This window comes from Lotus japonicus, chromosome 3 (genome assembly GCF_012489685.1).
Source record: "Lotus japonicus ecotype B-129 chromosome 3, LjGifu_v1.2".
Classification (NCBI taxonomy): Eukaryota; Viridiplantae; Streptophyta; class Magnoliopsida; order Fabales; family Fabaceae; genus Lotus; species Lotus japonicus.
Window position 1 is genome coordinate 87,890,843 of NC_080043.1, and position 15,365 is coordinate 87,906,207.

At 34.0% G+C, this 15,365-nt stretch overlaps 1 protein-coding gene and 4 non-coding genes across 5 annotated transcripts; 1 reads left to right on the forward strand and 4 right to left on the reverse strand.

Annotated features, from left to right (window-relative positions):
- Positions 1–4,702, forward strand: LOC130747007 (uncharacterized). Its single transcript, XM_057599817.1, has 9 exons — positions 1–549; positions 751–798; positions 927–986; positions 1,715–1,798; positions 1,924–2,028; positions 2,926–3,039; positions 3,152–3,252; positions 4,192–4,303; positions 4,449–4,702. The coding sequence occupies exons 1-9, from the start codon at positions 70–72 to the stop codon at positions 4,575–4,577; spliced, it is 1,233 nt and encodes a 410-aa protein (XP_057455800.1). The 5' UTR covers positions 1–69; the 3' UTR covers positions 4,578–4,702.
- Positions 4,703–12,503: 7,801 nt separating this feature from the next.
- On the reverse strand, positions 12,504–12,625 carry LOC130709678 (small nucleolar RNA snoR80). The gene has a single exon (XR_009010155.1). It is a non-coding gene; the product is annotated as a small nucleolar RNA snoR80 (small nucleolar RNA).
- Positions 12,626–12,734: 109 nt separating this feature from the next.
- Positions 12,735–12,840, reverse strand: LOC130709672 (small nucleolar RNA Z152/R70/R12). The gene has a single exon (XR_009010149.1). It is a non-coding gene; the product is annotated as a small nucleolar RNA Z152/R70/R12 (small nucleolar RNA).
- A 77-nt stretch (positions 12,841–12,917) lies between these two features.
- On the reverse strand, positions 12,918–13,001 carry LOC130709671 (small nucleolar RNA R11/Z151). The gene has a single exon (XR_009010148.1). It is a non-coding gene; the product is annotated as a small nucleolar RNA R11/Z151 (small nucleolar RNA).
- A 131-nt stretch (positions 13,002–13,132) lies between these two features.
- On the reverse strand, positions 13,133–13,229 carry LOC130709666 (small nucleolar RNA Z157/R69/R10). The gene has a single exon (XR_009010143.1). It is a non-coding gene; the product is annotated as a small nucleolar RNA Z157/R69/R10 (small nucleolar RNA).
- Between the last annotated feature and the right edge of the window lie 2,136 nt (positions 13,230–15,365).

A 15,365-nucleotide genomic window follows, 5' to 3' on the forward strand; every position in this document is an offset into this window, starting at 1 on the left:
TGTCTTTTAAGCTTTATTACTCACTTACATCACTTTGTTGGAGAAACCACACGCAAGCCTCAATTGCTTATGACTCACCTGGTGACTCGGACCCAACTCACTCGACTCACTCATTTCATTCATCACACCAAACCTTCCCTCAAAACCAAAATCCCTCGTTCCCAATTCGTAACCTTCCCTCAATTCTCCACCAAAACCTTCCCCTCCCTCCACCGCGCCCAACCACCGGCAATGGACGCGCAACCGCCGGAATCCGGCGCGCCCGTCGCCGGAAATGAAGACTTCGTCCACGTCCATGATCTCAACATGGAGAGCTTGTCTGACAGCATGGTTCGAATCGACGAGCCTTCATCAGACGCCACCGTCGCCGCCGCTGTCGCTGCTGCTCCTCCGCCAGGTCCTGAATCTCTGCTGGATGCTACCTATTACCGGCCGGAGTCGCTGCCGGAGGAGCTCTCCAGAAACGTGATCGTCCTGACGTGCGAGTCGGCCACCGCTGATGAAGGCCTTTGCAATGTCTACCTGGTTGGCACGGCTCATGTCTCTGAGGTATTTGCTCTTTTGAATTTGGTTGCAATTGCATGGTGCGTGATCATATCACTGTCTTCAATCAGAACAAATGTTAGGGTTTAATGCATTCATTTCAATTGGGATTGTTATTGTGTCATTCAATTGCAGAGAACAAATGTGTCTGTGTTCTCTTTGTTATATTGATTCTAGTTGTAACATTTTTGCTGAATTATGTTGTAGGAATCAAGCAGAGAAGTTCAAGCTATAGTCAGTTATCTGAAACCTGAGGTGATGTTTCCCTTTTGAATTCAATAAGCTTCATTGGATGGATTGACCATTTACATGCTTAGCTGCCTGCTTTTCATCTTGTAAATTTTCAGTGATTAAAGGGTATGTCTGGCCTATGTTTGCTGCAGGTTGTCTTCTTGGAATTGTGCTCGAGTCGTGTGGCGGTGCTTACCCCTCAAATTCTCAAGGTTTAATCTACTCTTTAACTTGGTATTTTCACAGTGAGAAATTCCAGTTACACACTCTTTCTAACACGATCTCTATTATGGAGTGAATTTCATGTTTGTTCTTCTAAAAGCTTGGGTCACTCTTTCAGTGGGACTGGTACCAATGTGAAAACCAGAATATGTTGAAAGGAATGTGTCAAAGAGTGTGTTACTGATATTTATTTTTTATGATTTATTATATCACTTCCTTTGTGCCATTTTTTATTTTCCCCTCTGTTGTGCTGTCTTCTTTCTATGCGTAGCTTGAGAGCATAAGTATGCAAAATATGAAAAATATTTCATTGTAAGAGAAAATCAGCGAGCTTCAGTTCTGTATTTGTAGATGAGTGCAGGGGTTGAAAGGTTAAGTGTCAAATTGCTGAATATGTATGTAGCTTACTAAGTTACTGGTGATTTCACTGCACTGACAGAATATCATTTTTTTAATATATTGGCTTATTTATCTTGATGATTTGAACATTTTAGCTTGCAACTCATGAATAGGCCTTTATTTTTTTCTTATTTATAAAAGAAAACCAGTGATATTTTCTTTCAACAATAAGATGACACTTGTAAATATTGGTCTTTAATGACCTACTATGTTATTTGTCAACTCAACTTTAGCACCAACTAATTTCTTTAAATTCACCATTGCTTTGGTTCTCATTCAGTTAATACTAATACGTCTATTTATTCTGTGCTCCTTCCAGGTACCCACTTTTGGAGAAATGATTGCAATGATGAAGAAAAAGCATAACATGTTTGAAGTACTTTACGGCTCGTTCCTTGCCAAGGCATGTTTATATGTTCACTGTCATATTTATCATCCCTGTTAGATTTTCAGTTTTTAATCTTTCATTCTTATTGAAGAATGTTGTATTCCTTATATACCGCTTTCCTCCCCTTAAATTTCTAACAGATTGCTAGTAGACTGGAGGTCTTTCCTGGCTCTGAGTTTCGAGTGGCATATGAAGAAGCTATCAAGTACGGTGGCAGAGTGATACTTGGTGATCGCCCAGTACAGGTTAGATTAGTTTTTTGACTTTAGAGTTTGTTGAATTCTGGGAAATTCTTTGGTTCAAAATATTACTCTGTAAAGACTCGGTCTATTTGAATATCTTTTATTCCCAGAGTTAAGCCATTATGCTGCTTACACAATTATGTGAGAAAATTTGCTAATTGTCAATTCTTTTGCATGTTTTTTACTCTTGGTATTCTCTTGTGCATAAAACCATGTTGTATAATAACTAGAAAGGCTAATAGTAATATTTAGTAGCTGGAAAAGAAATGCTAGTTTTTTGTCCCTGTGCTGTGCTGTAAGAATTTCCTACGTCTCCTTTGCTGGGGTATTTATATTAACACTTCATCTTAAAGAAAGAGGTAGCTTACTGCATTAAGCTCCCACGGAGAGTAGGTATGTGCAGTCTTACCACTGTGAACAAAGAGGCTGTTGTAGCAACTAGAACCTGTGACACATAGCAACATTCTTACTTTGCATGAAGATTTTGAAGGCTTACTCTCAAACACTTGGAATTGTTGAATGCTTACGAGATTTTCTTAAACATGGTAGAACTATTGAAATTTACTAATGTAACGTAAGAGTCCATTTGGCTGAGTCATTTTTCTTAAGAAAGAGGTGATTTTTACAATAAGAAACGTGTTTAAAAATTCAGATAAGATTTTTGAAAAAAGGCAGAAACCTCAACAAAACCCGTTTTAGTGCTCTTTTCAGAAGCGCTAGTGAATAACCTCTGAAAAATAATCTATATCATAAAAGAATTTTTTTAAAGCATATCCAAACTGACCCTATTTATGTAAAAAAAAAAATTCAATAGTTTTTGTATCACATTTGCTTTTGTGTGGCTATGCTTTAGAACTTTCATTTTGTTATATTGATGGGTTTTGATTTTGATTGAGACAGATTACATTAAAGAGAACATGGAGTAAGATGCCCCTTTGGCATAAGACAAAGTTGGTGTACAATTTACTTTTCCAAGCAGTTTTTTTACCCAGCTCTGATGATCTTAATAAAATGGTAAACTTTACAATCTCGAACCTTCTTGTGCAAGTGATAAATGTAAACTAATTTTATTTGTGCCAAGTTCTTGTCTTTATCCTAAGTCCTAACTTGGTTTTGCTTTCTTCAGCTGAAGGAAATGGATGACAATGACATGTTAACTCTTGTAATTCAAGAGATGAGTAAGGAGTTTCCAACTTTAATGGAGACCCTTGTGCACGAACGCGATAAGTAAGTTTTATTGCACTTAATTCAATAATTTTTCATTTATTGCATCTTACCTGGCACTTCCCTTATTCTTTAGAGAATGCTTCGGTTAACATTTGTCACCCCAGTTATCCATTTAGCAGAGCGGTCCTTGGAGGGTATCCTGGACATGGTTCTGGTATTGGCTTTACCTGCATACCCTAGAGCCACCCCAAAGATCTGAATTCAAACACTTTGTAGGGATGGGCTTCTTACCCTGAGCACCCCTTTTGTTTCAGAGCATAGGATATGGAAAACCTTGAATTTACCTTATTGTAAAGGTTTTTTTATTGGGTTGATGTTATTCCTTTACACCTTTTGACAAGTGCACTGGCATTCTGGGAGCTTAAATGAAATAGCTTCTTTATAGATTCTATCTGCAGTATACTGTAGTCCTCTCTAGCCCATAAGGAACAAAACAAAGTTTTCCAGAAAGTCCCTGGCGTCAGTTCGGAAATAGGGTGATGTTGACAGTTTAGGCTAATTAATATCTTAGTGCATACATTTTTTATTTTTCCCTCACTATTTCTTCTTCACAAAGAATTTGTATGATATAGAGTAATATGTTCTGGCTTGAACAGAATAAACCATGACTAATTGTCTGACATGGCACCCTTTGCCTTCTGGTGGTGTTGAGGATGCTGGATGCTATTGTCATCTTCTTTCAACACACTAACTACCTTTGGTATTCTGTTCTTCCTTTTGAAAACTAGTATCTTGTAACGTCTTCAATCCCACAAGCTCCTCCCCCATGTCTGGTTAAATGGGACCATGCCTTTACTGTGAGAGACACAAACAGTTATGGTTTTAGTTATTGGCTGACTTGAAGTCCGTTTGGCCTCTGCCTTGTCCACAATACAATTATGTATACTATTGTGTCAATATATTATGTTTGATTGGACTTTCCATATTTCGTCTATCCAGGTATATGTCCTGTGCGTTACTGAGAGTGGCATGTCAGAATAGCTGCGTTGTTGCTGTTGTTGGAAAGGGCCATCTACAAGGAATAAAGAAACACTGGAAGCAACATGTTGTGGTTCGTGAACATTTAGTTATTTCTGTTATATAGTTGTAATAAATGCTAGATTTATATCTTGCAATTTCTTTCAAGAATCATAGTATTATTCCTTTATTTTTCGTTGTCACATTTCCTTACGTCAATTTTCCTTTCTGTCTATCAGATGAGTGATCTCATGACAATTCCATCTCCGAAACCAGGTATCTCTGCATTGAAAGTCTTTACATCTGTTGGTGTTGCCGTCGCTGGGGTGGCCATAATATCGGGCATCTACCTCTCATGCAAGAAGTGAAAGTCGTTGGTGTATGAATTGGGATACTAACAGTTCAGTACAGTTATACTATCATCAACAAAGTTGGTGCATATGCCATTTAATTTTCTTTTTTAATATAAAGAGTTGCAAATTTTTCCTGGATCTTTCTGAAGTTTGTGAAATCTTGTTTATCTTGCGCTTTACTCCGACAGTTTTTCTTAAGAGGATTTCCATGGGGTAGAAAATTATGCGGATATTAATATTTGAAATGTTGTATTCCTAAGTAGAAGATAATTTACACAGCGAAAAAGGTGCTTAATTCATTTTAAATTTCGTAATATGAAAATAATTAAACTTGTCACACCTGAACATTAACTATGGTAAACATATTGGCCGAAAAAGAATTTTAAACTATAACTGAGATTATTATCTTTAAATGTAACATTTGTAATTTTGGTTTTTCTAGCCTATGCCACATTTTATTTTGTTGAAATTTAAAGTGTAATAGATTTTCATTTTTCTTTCATTTTTTTTTTCATTTTAATATAAATTCCATTTTCGTACTTCTTATATCTCCATTTTATGCAATATTACTTAAGTTCGAAATATTATTGTTATTTTAATTTATATTAATTTTTTATCCGTTTAGTTTAAATGTTTAACAAAAATGTATATTTGAATTTTTCCTGAGTACATGGTTTTCATATTTTTAAATAATTAAAATCAATAAATTTTATATCGGGATTTACTATGAAATATGTTGGGGTGAAAAAGGGATAGGATTAGGTTACATGAAAATAAAATCCAAATTGATAAATGGTTAGAGAAAACAAGCTGGTTCCCTGGTGGCTTATTGGGTTTTAAAATCTCCAACCACGACTAGGTTCGAAACCGGCAGGTCCATTTTAAAATAATCTACTGGTAAACTATCATAAGATATAATATTGAATAAATATGATCGGAAGATGTAACATAATCCAATAGCTGACTTCATAGTTGATGTTGTCTTCTCATATATAAGGACTATTTAGGTCATATCTCAAATTAATGTGGGACTTCTCGATACACTCCATCCTGGTCCGGGCTAGACATTTAGAGCATGAGATTTGCATGAATGTTCATATGCGAGTGCCTCATATATGAGTAGTCTCCATTTTAATGGATCTATGATAGACTCTTATATCATATTAGAATTTAGGAGGCGTCACTCAACAAAAAAACTAGCTCCAAAGTTGAGAACTGTCTTTCCATATATAATGATTATCTTGGTCATATCTCTTGTCAATCTGAGATTTCTCAAACTGCTGGACTAATAATGGTCCATTTTATATCAACTTCATTGGAGAGATTTCCTCTTTGCCACTAATCATTGGCTAATCAACATTATTAAATTCCTACCCTTCGGGTTTAGGGCCGTCGGGAAGGATCCCTCTTTACTAGGTGAATTGCTTGATAAATTTTTTTAATAACAAACTTTTTTGAACGAATCGAAACAACAAGGGTTGAATCTCAATGGATCGTGGCACCAAGACCACTCTGCCACTTATAATACTTTATCATGTATTTAAGTCGTATGCAAAGGATTATACTCGCCGCTTGATGGAAATTGCGCGTTAAGGTGCAAGGTGCATCCACCTTACAAGTACCGCTGACGGCACATGCCTTTGGGTGGCCTAAGCCCCTTACAACTGATCGACAAATAAACAATATGCACATGCATCGTTCTATCCCGGATTCTGATTTAAAGACATTCAGTTGTAATCCAACGCACAGTAACTTCATACCATTGGTTCAATTAAGCGCGATGACCAATTGTGTGAATCAATGATTCCTCTCGTACTATGTTAAATTATTATTGCGGCACTATCATCATTAGTAAGGAAAAACTAACCAGATCGTTGTTAATATCATGGAAGATCAGGATACAACCAAAAATGTGCATGGAGGAAAAGGCCATGTCAATTCCTAAGTAATGTTATATACTCCTACTTTATTCTCCTACATATCCTTCTACCTACTAAATCTATATATATATGTAAAGCTCACTTGAGTTTTTACATTAATTACATATTGTGGTTATCATTTAATGATTCTTCTTAATATTGCTACTTTTATATTTTTTATCAAGTAATTATTGATTATAATAGAGCAATTTTCCTAATTAAATACATATATGATAATAAATAAATTAAATATATTAAAAATAAATTAATAAGATTAGAAGGTATATTTAAAATATTATGCATATCATATTTATTATAAAAAAATAAAAGAATAACTCAAATAAATTCATTTTTAAAATAGTTTAATGTTGAAATTTTTGGTTGATAATAATTATAATTTATATTAAAAATATGTTTTTGGTAATAATATTTAATATGATTTTTACATAAATATGGACATATTGCACTAACTTTCCCTGAGGTTTATTATTGTTGCACTCACCTATAATAGGAAAAAAAAAGTAGTATACAATAAAGTGTTTAATGAACTTCCTAGATGCAATTATATTTGGTATACTTAAAATTTTTCTTAATTGATAAAAAGTAAAAATTATTCTTAACCACTTCCACTTATTTTTATCTTTATATTCATATTAGACGAGCTTATGAAGTTTTTTAACTAAGTCTTTACAATTTTTGTTAGTTTTTTAGCCACATGTATCATCTACTGAGGAAACCATGTTCTACTCGAGTGTGATTAAAGTCAAAGGTCTCCCATAGAGTACAGTTCTTAATGATCGAACCTTAGGGATTAAAGAGTTAATTTTAACCACTATGATAGATATACATCAGATAGAACGATTTGTGTTTGTAAATTGCACTTATAAAGTTTTTTCAATTTTTTACTATCTTCAAAATTGTAAAAAGTTTATATTGAATAAGATAAATTATTATTTGTCATCGAATGATAGCTCAAGTGGCAAGAGCTAGAGGACATGTGGGTAGGGTGGGGAGGTCAAAATATCAATCCATGAAGGGTGCAATATATCTTTCTGATGTACCAAAAAGATAAACTATTATCTTAATTCATTTATCAACTAATTAAATTAAAAAATATAATTTCTTACAAACTGCATATTAACTAATTAAATGCTTATCAAACAATAAATAATATAATTTTTTATATGCATCACTAAAAATATTTTTCATAATTAAACCTTTTCTATACCATTGTTCCCATAAAAATTCAATTGCAAACATTGCTTTCAAGGTGAAAACATGTATAAAAGTAAGAGAGAAACATCATTTTACACAAAACACAAATTAAGTTATTCAACTCTAATTATATATTTCCCTCCTTTTACTTATTATAGAGAGTGTACTATTATGAAAACATATGATCACGAAATGAATTGAAAATTAATTTTAGTAAGCAACATAAAATATTTTTTAATATACTAAAAAATTAGTTTACAATAAATATTTTATTAAACTTTATCAATGTAATTACATTTCATATATTTATCTTATTTCTAATTATCTACTACACAATGCATTTACTATATTATTACATATACGAAGATAAATTTAACATATAACTTAAAAAAAAAACCCGTGCAACGCACAGATTTAATTTCTAGTGTAAATGTAGTAAAAACTTAATATTTTTCACAGTTCCAATATAGCAAAGTCTTACTTTTCATTTAATATTTCCTCCATTTAGTATGAAGGAATCTATAAGAGGATATATTATTATCCGTACATGCTCTAAACCCCACTAATATACTCCATTCATTCCACAAAAGTTGTTCCATTCCACAAATATGGTTGTTTAAGATTATGGTATAAAGAGTGAGAAAATAATTATGATTGTACGTTGTTACTTAAATACCCTTATTTAGTTCATGTGCAACTATTAAATTAAAGAGAAGAATGTACTTTTTTTTAAAGGTGAAAAATATAATTGATTGAAAAGAGTTGTGACTAGTTAATATAAAATGTGATAAGTCAGAGAAAATTTATTAAATAAGGGTATATGTGAAAAAAAAAATTAGAAAAAAAAATGACTTACTTTTATAAAACTACAAACATTTTGAAAAATATAAAAAGAGACTAAAACAACAATTTTTAAGGAATGGAGGAAATATATGATGGTGAAACAGAGAGCAAATTCTTCGTGAGTTACTTAAATCTTATGTGGAAGTTAGAGCCCATCAAAATAGTATTTAAGCAACCTGACTAACAACCATGCATTGAAGATGCCATTAGGGATCTTATCCCCTTTCTTTACGACAAATTGTTACATTAATCTTTCATTTAAATTAAATTAAAATTGTACACCCACATTTAGGGATCTTATCCCCTTAAATGGTTCTTCCTCATTTAAAAAGGCCTCCATATTATGTTTCTCCTCAACAATAGGTTGAATTCTTTACCGTATTAGATAGCTTTACAACCCAAATAGATTAATTTTTTTATTTGGCGTGTTTCTTCCCATCTTCTTACTACCACCATAGTCTCTATGGCCATATATAAACCTGATACCTTCAAGTTGCGGCTACCCACCTTCACCAAAATATTTGCCTTAGCCGCAACCACCATCAAAACCGACTTATTCTGGGGACAGAATTTAGTCAAAAAAAAAATTGTTAAGCCATAAAATTATATTGATATGAAGTACACAAGGGGTACTTCAATCGCAATATAAGAGGAGGAAGCGAGAAAAATAAAAGGCTAGAAGCAACAACATGTGCGAAGAAAACTATCCAAACCCATCAACTCCTTTGGAGGAAGAGAATTTAGTCAATTTACCAATGAGAAGTGAAAGTCTCCCAAATAAGAATGACTGAAAATGTTTAGTTGCACATGAGCCAACAGCATTTATGGATCTTACTTCCCTAAGGGTTCTTACTTTTTCCTCCTTTAGGACTTCTCTCCTTCTCCATTGTATGCTAAATCTTTCCAAAATTGTGGTTCTCTGTAGTATTAAGTGATTTTAGAACTCAAATAAATGAATTTTTCTAATGAGACATGATTCATTACCATTTCTATCATATTCACTTGATTACCAATTTTTGTTATACTACGAATTATCTTAAAGTTATAATAGAAGAAAGAATTTCATTCACACCCTCTTTGTGTAAATGATGTAGAGACAAGAGAGGGATAGTAAAAAAATACAGAAACTAAATAGGAAAAATACAAAAGGCAAAACATGATGAATAATGTGATCGAAAGAGAACAAATGTCAATGTAACAAATGAATCATGTCTCAATATTCATTTTTTTAACGTCTCAATATTCATTTGAAATGTAGCAAATGAATCATGTCTCATTATTCATATGTTCTCTTTCAAATGAATATGGTAGAAATATCAATGTACCATTTAATCTCTTTCAATCATATCTTTCATTACATCACAACTTTTCTATTTTCCCTAATTGTTATTGTATATTCTTATTATCACTCTTGCCTCTACATCAAGAAAGTGAATGAAAATCTTTTTCTATTATCAGCTTTATGATAATCCATAGAATCACAAAAAGTATGGAGCATTAGAAACATGAAAACTTCATTACAATTAGAAATTTTACAAAGGGTTAATGGTTAAATTAGTCCCTGTCTTTGTAGTGAGTTTTGATTTTAATCCCTCCCCGGAAATTTTTTAGCGATATCTCCCTGCGATTGCATGCATTTTTGTTTTAGTCCTCGCCGGATGGTGAAACTCCGCGAGACTCCAGGTGGCACGTTGACGTGTTTAATGAATCTTACATGGATTTTTTTAAAATTTAATTTATTACACCTAAGATTAAAAATTAAAATTTTAAAATAAAACATTGTAGAAAACCATAAATGCCCTTCACTTCTTCTCTCATGTTTCTCAATCCTTTCGCTTGTTTGTTTCTTTCTTTTTCACAATCAAATCTGGGAAGTTTCAGAACAAGTCAAACAACACTTGAAACATCAAATCCGAATGAAGTTTGAGAACATGTACATAATTCCACCTCATATATCCCAAATTCCAATTCCAAATACTTGACAAAAAAATTATAGAAAAGGGAAAAACGAGATTGAAGTGAAGTAGAAAGAGGGAAACAAATCGTGGGAAAAGTGTTCTTGCTGGTATAGAAGAAGTGAAGGGCATTTAGGGTCTTTTCTAATTTTTTATTTTTAAATTGTAAATTTTAATCTGATGTGTAATTAATAAAAATCTTCTTAAACACATCAGCGTGCCACCTTGGGTCTTGCCGGCGAGAACTAAAACCAAAATGCATGCAATTGTAGGGAGATATCGCTAAAAAATTTCCGGGAATGGACTAAAATCAAAACTCACTACAAAGACAGGGACTAATTTGACCATTAACCATTTTACAAATCATAATCAAACAAGCCACATTAGATCAAACAACGCACAAACTACCCTAGATTTGGATTTTTTTTTCAGAATAATGTAAAAAAAACTTAATTAGCAAAAAGGTAAAATAAATTATTTAACACTATAGGTACTTTTAAACACGTAGGCGGTGAGGTGGACGGGTAGATAGGATACGCAACAAAACATGTCGTTGATTTCACTCGGCACCCAGCAGAGAAAAGGTGAGAAGGGGAGCTTCACCCTAAGCTCTGAGAACAAGTATTCATAAACATAAAAGAAGTGAGACTTCTTGATATACCAAGATGATTTTTCTGGTTGGGGCAGAAAGATTGGAAAATGTTTCCAACCACCCTGCCACTAACCAGAAAAATCACATACAATTCGCAAGTTTTAGGATTTATTTTTTTGATGGTCAATTCTTGTTTTTCATTCAAGAAATAAGAGATAAAACCGCTGGTATTACATCATTTTTTATCAAAATTGAGATCCCCGGAGGATCCTCCTCAATCCATCACACGTCAGGAGATCTACAGGCTAAAGTTGCTAAACAGTCCGCTACTTTGTTACCCGATCTCTTGACATGACAAACAGAGAAACTACTAAAGCCAAAAGATAGGTTCTTACAAATTTTAATAATATTATGCAAAAAGGAATCACCTAAATTGTTACTACGCAATTGCTGCACCAGAACTACCAAAATTGTTATTACGCCATTGCTGCACCAGGACTAGAGAATCTGTTTCCAGAGAGATTTGGGTGAAGCCTAGCTGCCTTGTCCACTCCAATGCCCATTGAACACCCATAGCTTCTGCCATTATAGAGTCGCCTTGTGCTTAGGCTTTCTTTGTTGCCGCTGCCATTGTCAGCCCTTCCTTATTCCTAATTATCGCTCCAAATACCATTTCCATTTGGTTTGATTGCAGCATCCACATTTAATTTGTACTCCTCTGGCACTAGTGGGAGCCAAGTTGAAGGTGACAGCTTCTGTGAGAACTCCTCCTGTTTCTGCTTTTGCTTAATGCAGATTCTGGCAGCCTTGTATAGTGTTTGTTCCACATCCCACAATTGTCCCTCAAAGACCCACATTTATCTTTTCCAAGTAGTCAACGCGAGATTAAACACATCAGCACGGCTAAATAGATTTTTTTAGATCCAAGACTTGTATAAAAAAAATTTTGACAAATGACTCGGATAGCCAAGAGTTTATGAGGACAGAGGGATGATCTTACAGATCATTAATATACGTCACATTTTATTAATTGTTTAAGAGTATGCCCATTATTCATATTTTTCACCTTTTTCTTCAATGACTTTCCATGGAAACAATTAGAATCCGTACGAATTAACTAAACTTTTGACAAAATTAATTATTTATCACAAATCAAGATAAGAATTACTATTGGTCATAAGTAATGCAAATTTTTAGAATCATTAATCATTTCACACCTCTACTCCATTAACACTTATGTGAGTGTGATAAAGATTACATTTGTCATCACAACTATAGTAGATTATTTCATTTTCATGAGTACTTCATACAATTTATCAACCACCGAATTCAGACTACTAAATTAACAATAAAAGACCGTTAAGAGGATTTAATTGACAGTACTCCTCAGTACTCAAAAATTGGATAAATGAGTAAAAAATGTTTGAGGCGTTTCCAAGATCAAATGGTATTGAAAACCCATAAATCAGGATCACCACATGATGATTTAGCGTCCGAGCCATTATACCGTAAGGAACTAACACATCCTTCGGAATTGGTAATGGACGCTTCTAAAACAATAACAAAGACACAAAACAGACATATACATTCATATTTCAACTACATCAACTGCATCAAACTAGGAACAAAATAAAGTGTTACGGTCTAAAGTGCTCAGTGGAAGGAGAAGTCGTTTAATATTAGGCTCACGGCGAAACCTGATGGTAACGTCCACTGCCCAATACACATAGAGTGTTTTATCTCATCATTGCACCATTCAATCAACAATTCAATAAACAAATCAACTACAAACCAATAACATAACACAGAACATTAATGAAAAATAAAGCAAAGACTTCAGTGTGTGTAACATTCAGATCATTGATAGAAATCTCACTGAAATCCGCTAAGATAAATAATTTATCATCATAAGCCCTAAGTTCAGCAATGGAAAAAACTAATGAAAACAGAGAACAATTGGAAATTCTCAGGAATTAAAAGCATGTCAAAGATGATTGACCATAAAATTTAAACGAAAACCCTAATTATCATCAAATTGAGGAATTTAATTGTGCTCGGACAGCCAAGGGTTGTTAATCAGCTTCTGGGAGAAGAACCCAGATCAGAAACTCTAGTCCACAAATTGTCTCGTCACAGCACATTCCAGAAAATTGAAAAGAGGAGAAAAATTATCACACGCAAAATAGAATTCCTAAAACCAAATTTCACAAAGACAGAAGCATTTTGAAAGATCAGGATACGAAGTGCAAAATCTATAAGCCCTAAAAGGGAATTTGATCGCCGAGATGAGACAAGGTTGATTCATTCGAGATGAAGAAACGACGGTGGAACAAGAAAGAGATGAAGAAACAGAGTGTGTGAAGGTTGGAATATATAGGCTGCTAAGGAGTCAGCCACAAATTAGGGTTTGTGGTACTAGGTGGGGCTGGACCTCCCACTTCAAACCCAAAGCCCACATATTATTTTTTTTGTTTTTTATTTTCCATCAAGGGGAACTCATTATTATCTTTTTTTGAAAGGTGTTTTCAATTAAGGGTGTTAAATTCACTCGCCCAACCACAACTGGTGAATGTGCCTTTTTTTATGGGATTTTGCCTAGGTTCCTGCCCCGGCTCGATCCCCTCTGTGACCAAGGACATCACTACCGTATTTCGAGTCATATTAGTCATGTGGAGTCTCTTCCCCCCGTAGGGATTGATGGTCAAAGGAAAAAAAAAATTCACCTGGCCAACTTTCAATCCCACTTAATTTCCTAAAACCCTAGGATAACCTAGTTTCAACCCCCCCCCCCACTTCTAATTTCTCACCTCACTCTTCATCGTCTTCAAACCATCCTTTTAAATTTCCACCACTCCATCTTCTTCAAACTCTCATTCACCCTTCATTTCCTCTCATTATCTCCAAGTCCTTGTACCTTTCTCACTCTCCCTTAACCTCTATTTCTTCTTCCCTATCATCTCTCGCGAGTTCTTGTCCCTCTCCATTCCACTCGCTCTCGAGTTCCTTCAAGTCCCTTTCATTTCCCCACTCCACTTCTCAACTTCCTCTCCTTGTCAACTTCATCCATCTCACTATTCACCCTCAAAACAAGTATGTCTTCTTCCCTCTCTTATCCTTCAATTTTCGCTTATCGCTGCTATTTTTTCCAAGATTTAGGTTTTTCCGGGCTCTAGAACCCCGAAAGCATATTTTAGGTTTCGGGAATTAGAATCTGAAACACTTTTAAAGTTTACATATGAGATTTCCAAGTTTTAGAACTCGGGAGGCATAATGTAGGTTCAATATTATTGGTCTAGTTTCTAAAACCCGGAACCTCCTACCCCCTACGTTTAGGGGATATAAATCTCGGAAGGCAAACCATATGAATCTTGAATTTAATTTTCAGGATATAAACCCCAGAACACGCTTAGATATGGTTATTGGATTTCATGTTTTAAATTCCTGGAAGTTTCCGGGATTTAAATCTCGGAAGCTTCAATTGATGGTTTCGATATTAAAATTCCCAAAATGTTATTCGAAATGGAATTTGGGAATTAAAACCCCGGAATGTACAAATTTTAAGGGCATTTTAGACAATTCTCACTTTAAAGTTGGGTGTTAAATTAGTTGCTTGAGTGCCAAATTTAACACCCTTCAATTAAATGCGCTGAATCCACCAAATCCGCGTTTACAATTGACAAAAGACCCGATGAAACAAATTAACATAACTGGATTTAGTTTGTCACCCAAGTAGAGTTGCATCTAGTTTTTCGGAAATTTAGTTTAAAAAAAACGCTTTTGAACTTTTGAATTATTTGATTTTAGTCTTGGTCGAATGTCGAGATGCTTATGTGTTATATGACATTTGACATATCAATTTTAATTAAAATTTAAGGCTTAAAGGGTCAGATGACCCTTGGAATTACAAAGGGAATCAGTTCCAATCTTTAAAAAAAATTTACATCAAATTGGGTCCCTAAGAATTATTTTTTAATTCAATTAATGACAAAGGCTGTCAGACTTCAATTTATCCTAGTCAGCAATTCCAAGTTTTTTTAAATTGAAAAATTATAAAACTTTATTTTTTAATTCCAACTCGTTTATTTAAGCAGAAAAAATAAAATAAAAAACAGAATAAAATCCCTAATTTAAATAAAATACCTAATTTTTTTTGTTGAAATCTGCTAATAATGTTCACACACACACTCTCTCTCTCTCTCTCTCTCTCTCTCTCTCTCTCTCTCTCTCTCTCTCTCTATCTCTCTTTGAAACCCTAGAGCAAGGTTCTCTTTATCCTTCC

Excerpts from the sequence above, each read along its gene's own strand:
- LOC130747007 (XM_057599817.1), top strand. The coding sequence starts at position 70 with ATGACTCACCTGGTGACTCGGACCCAACTCACTCGACTCACTCATTTC. Across the intron at positions 799-926 it reads TCAGTTATCTGAAACCTGAG|GTTGTCTTCTTGGAATTGTG; the intron begins GTGATGTTTCCC and ends TGTTTGCTGCAG. Across the intron at positions 4,304-4,448 it reads ACTGGAAGCAACATGTTGTG|ATGAGTGATCTCATGACAAT; the intron begins GTTCGTGAACAT and ends TCTGTCTATCAG.